Source organism: Vitis riparia, chromosome 6 (genome assembly GCF_004353265.1).
Source record: "Vitis riparia cultivar Riparia Gloire de Montpellier isolate 1030 chromosome 6, EGFV_Vit.rip_1.0, whole genome shotgun sequence".
In the NCBI taxonomy this organism is placed as follows: Eukaryota; Viridiplantae; Streptophyta; class Magnoliopsida; order Vitales; family Vitaceae; genus Vitis; species Vitis riparia.
Window position 1 is genome coordinate 17,432,155 of NC_048436.1, and position 4,099 is coordinate 17,436,253.

The 4,099-nt window shown below is 41.9% G+C and overlaps 1 protein-coding gene across 1 annotated transcript; it reads left to right on the forward strand.

Moving 5' to 3' along the window:
* Positions 1-420: 420 nt before the first annotated feature.
* On the forward strand, positions 421-3,683 carry LOC117916705 (probable protein phosphatase 2C 23). The gene is made up of 4 exons (XM_034832852.1): positions 421-2,287; positions 2,421-2,534; positions 2,954-3,218; positions 3,303-3,683. The coding sequence occupies exons 1-4, from the start codon at positions 608-610 to the stop codon at positions 3,416-3,418; spliced, it is 2,175 nt and encodes a 724-aa protein (XP_034688743.1). The 5' UTR covers positions 421-607; the 3' UTR covers positions 3,419-3,683.
* The last annotated feature ends 416 nt before the right edge of the window (positions 3,684-4,099 follow it).

The following is a 4,099-nucleotide window of genomic DNA, read 5'->3' on the forward strand; positions in this document are numbered from 1 at the left end:
CATGACGCACAATGATGGGTGCCAGGTGTCAGTCAACCTTCATCTATCAAAATCTACTCCATCAGATCCAACGGTGATTATGGCACGCTTTTCCAAGTTGTATATATATAAATATTTATTGAATTATGGTCTTTGACTTTTCGAACCCTACAAGAATTTATGACCTTCTGCGATTTTCACCACTTAGAACAAACTCAACCCACGCGCTCCATCTGAGCGTTCAGCACTGTCCGGTGAAAGAAGTCGATGCAGCCTTACTGGGCCGCCTACGTCGAAGCGTGTGTGCCACGCCTGTTGTGAAGGTGGTATTGACAGAACCCCCACCAAAACCCCCCTAACCCATGAGTTTACTTAAACCCTAACCTTAGTCAACGCCACCACCACACAAAAGGCAAAACAAATTTTAAAACCGAAGGAAAAACAAAGTGGTTTTCCAATTTCAAAACCTCACACAAAAGTCAACTCCTATTTCTCTCTCTCCTTATTCTTTTCATCTTCTTCCTCCCAGCTTCTCTTTCAATCTCTCCATGTGGAAAATGAAACATCGGGTTTAGCGTTTTTCGGAAGTTAGATTTGTTTCCGGGGTTTTTTGTTTGGGGTTTCCTCGATGGGTAACGGTTTCGCGAAGCTAAGCATCTGCTTCACCGGCGAGGGAGGAGCTCGCCGGAGGCAGGATATATCTGTTTTGATATCGGACCCTCTTGATGAAGGTTTGGGTCACTCTTTCTGCTACATCAGACCTGACCAGTCTCGGCTCTCATCTTCCAAGGTTCACTCTGAAGAAACCACCACCTTCCGATCAATCTCAGGCGCTTCTGTAAGTGCCAACACATCAACTCCTCTCTCTACAGCCTTTGTAGATCTCTATTCTTACAATAGTATTGATCGAGCCTCGGCTTTCGAGAGCTCAACGTCGTTTACTTCCATTCCTCTGCAACCAATTCCCCGAAATTGGATGAATTCAGGCCCAATACAGGGAAGTTACGGCGGAATTCCGGGTTCCGGTCCCCTTGAGAGAGGGTTTTTATCGGGGCCGATTGAGAGAGGGTTCATGTCAGGACCGATTGATCGGGGGTTGTTTTCAGGTCCTCTTGAAAAGAGCAGTACTGATCAGTTTCAGAGGAGTTATTCTCATGGTGGGTTTGCTTTTAGACCCAGATCGAGGAAAGGGTCACTGATTCGTGTTCTTCAGAGAGCAATATCTAAGACGATATCGCGTGGCCAGAACTCGATTGTGGCTCCAATTAAAGGCGTTGTTTCGGTAAAAGAACCGGATTGGCTTGTTGGGTCGGAAAAGCACAATGAGAATCTCACTGTGAGTAGTGTGAATTTGAGCAGTGATGGGAGTTTGGAGGATGATGATTCGCTAGAAAGTCAGAATCTTCAATGGGCTCAAGGGAAAGCAGGGGAGGATCGAGTTCATGTCGTGGTTTCGGAGGAGCATGGCTGGGTTTTTGTAGGGATTTATGATGGATTCAACGGCCCTGATGCACCTGATTATTTATTATCCAATTTATACTCTGCTGTTCACAAGGAGCTCAAGGGTTTGTTATGGGATGACAAGCATGAATCCAATCCAGTTGCAGCCCCTGCCTCCTCCCCTGTTCCTTCAGAAGCTTCCAATTCAGAACTGGAAGATTCACATCTTGGTTCTGATGTTGATTTAGCTAGAAATAGGATGGTGGATGGTTGTTCTCATTGTTCTTATCAAGAGTATTATCCATCGGGGAGTGGGGATGTGAAGTTTGATTCAAATTCAAAGAGAAAGAAGGGTAAGAATTCGAAGAACAAGTACAAGGGTGCAGCAAAGAAATGGGAGGAGAATCAGAGGAGGTGGAAGTGTGAGTGGGACAGGGAGAGATTAGAGCTCGATCGAAGGTTAAAGGAGCAATTGAATGGATCTAATACCGATGGCTCGAGATCTATTAACCATTCAGATGTATTGAAAGCTCTGTCTCAAGCCTTGAGAAAAACAGAGGAGTCGTATTTGGAAATAGCTGATAAGATGGTTATGGAAAATCCGGAGCTGGCCCTCATGGGATCTTGTGTTCTTGTAATGCTGATGAAGGGGGAGGATGTTTATGTGATGAATGTAGGTGATAGTCGAGCAGTTTTAGCTCAGAAGGCGGAGGCTGATATCTGGCTTGGGAAGATCCGGCAGGACTTGGAAAGGATCAATGAAGAAACATTGCATGATCTTGAAGCGATGGACAATGATAACTCCAACATGATTCCTACTTTATCTGCTTTTCAGCTTACTGTGGACCACAGCACCAGTGTGGAGGAGGTAAATGTTCGAATCTTTATTGTTTACTTTGTAGAGAAAGCTTGAGCTTTGCCTTTTAAAACTGATTCTTCTTTCTATTTGCTCCTTTTTTCCCTTTATTTAGAGCTTTACTTGATGTTTTCTTGCATTTCAGGAAGTTCGGAGAATAAAAAATGAACACCCTGATGATGCTTGTGCTGTGATGAATGATCGTGTGAAAGGTTCATTGAAAGTCACTCGAGCTTTTGGGGCGGGTTTTCTCAAACAGGTATCTTCAGTGATCTAGATTTTAATATCTCTTTTCTTTTCTTTTTCCCTGGGGAATAGTGGAGATAAATGGAAAATGTACAATCATTTCGACCATGTTTGGCACTTAATCTGAGGAGATTATGGACTGGTGCTGCATTGTTGATTAACCAATAAAACGGTCTACGAATCAGGCAATGTGGAACAATGCCCGAAGGAAAAATTGCAACTAGCAGTGCTCTGGTTCCCCTGAATATTTTCTGGGCAGAAAAAATGTCAACAGTGCCAACTGCTAATGGGGTTGTACATGCATGATAAGAATTGGAGTGTGGGATATGTTTAGGGAGACCCCTTTTTTTGTATCTGCTATTGCTCTAAGAAAAATGTTCAGTTCTGAAATTCTTTGTGTGTCTTACACAGTTTCTCTTTGAAATCCTGCAGCCTAAATGGAACAATGCACTTCTAGAGATGTTCAGAATAGACTATGTTGGCACCTCTCCATACATCAGCTGTCTCCCATCTCTTTACCACCACAGATTAGGCCCAGAAGATAGGTTTTTGATATTATCATCTGATGGTTTATATCAATACTTGACAAATGAAGAGGCTGTTTCTGAAGTTGAACTTTTCATCGCATTATCCCCTGATGGAGATCCTGCACAGCATCTGGTCGAGGAAGTGCTCTTTCGCGCAGCAAAAAAAGCTGGTATGATCCAATTTCCACAAGAAACTGTTTCTTAATAATTAATTAACTAGGGAATTTGATGAAACCGGCTTTGGCGAACTGCAGGTATGGACTTCCATGAGCTGCTTGAAATACCACAAGGGGATAGACGACGGTACCATGATGATGTTTCGATTATTGTTATTTCATTGGAGGGCATGATATGGAGATCATGTGTATAAGTAAAGAAAACAACAGATAGAAGATATAGAGACGTCGGTTTAAAAAAGTCGGGCATTTCCGTTTTGGCTGTGTTTTTTTCCTTGTCACCTTTGTATTATACCAATTAAGCTCCCTGGACAGTCTGGAGAGTTGGCTGTGTGATCTACTGGGTGGTAAGGTGTGTAAAGGCGTACAAATCTGGTTCATGTTGATTATAAACTGTCATAGAAAATTGTAATTTTCTAATAAATGACATTCCTTAAAAAGGGGTTTTGTTCATAGGCATCACCATCCATTTCTTTTAGTTCTTTTTACAAGCAAATGTTTAGGTTTCGGCCTCCTCCACATCTTGTTGTAATTCATGTTTTGAACAAATTCAATTATTGGTTTCTTCCAAAGTTTTTTGGGTCCGTCTCTTCTCAGTTCGATGAGGATTTTTTTATTTTTTATTTTGTAAAAGAAAAGCTCAAAAGAACTTCATTTCTCAGGAGATGGAAGACCGAAGACTTTCAGCTAAATCTGAATGAGAAAAAAGTAAGAAGCATACACCTTAAAACTTAGGGGCTGAATTTGAAGAATCATGTGGCCCTATACAATTCCTTGTTCTGTTTTTCTTCTTGTTCATGCTCTCCTTGACAAGAACTTTTGGTAAAAAGTGTTAAGTCATTAATAATCAAAATCAAATTGCTGTCCATTTCCTG

What these genes read in the sequence shown, in the direction of transcription:
- LOC117916705 (XM_034832852.1), top strand. Translation starts at nt 608, where the DNA reads ATGGGTAACGGTTTCGCGAAGCTAAGCATCTGCTTCACCGGCGAGGGA. An exon ending in ACAGCACCAGTGTGGAGGAG is followed by an intron (nt 2,288 to 2,420) that starts GTAAATGTTCGA and finishes CTTGCATTTCAG; the next exon opens with GAAGTTCGGAGAATAAAAAA. An exon ending in TCGCGCAGCAAAAAAAGCTG is followed by an intron (nt 3,219 to 3,302) that starts GTATGATCCAAT and finishes GGCGAACTGCAG; the next exon opens with GTATGGACTTCCATGAGCTG.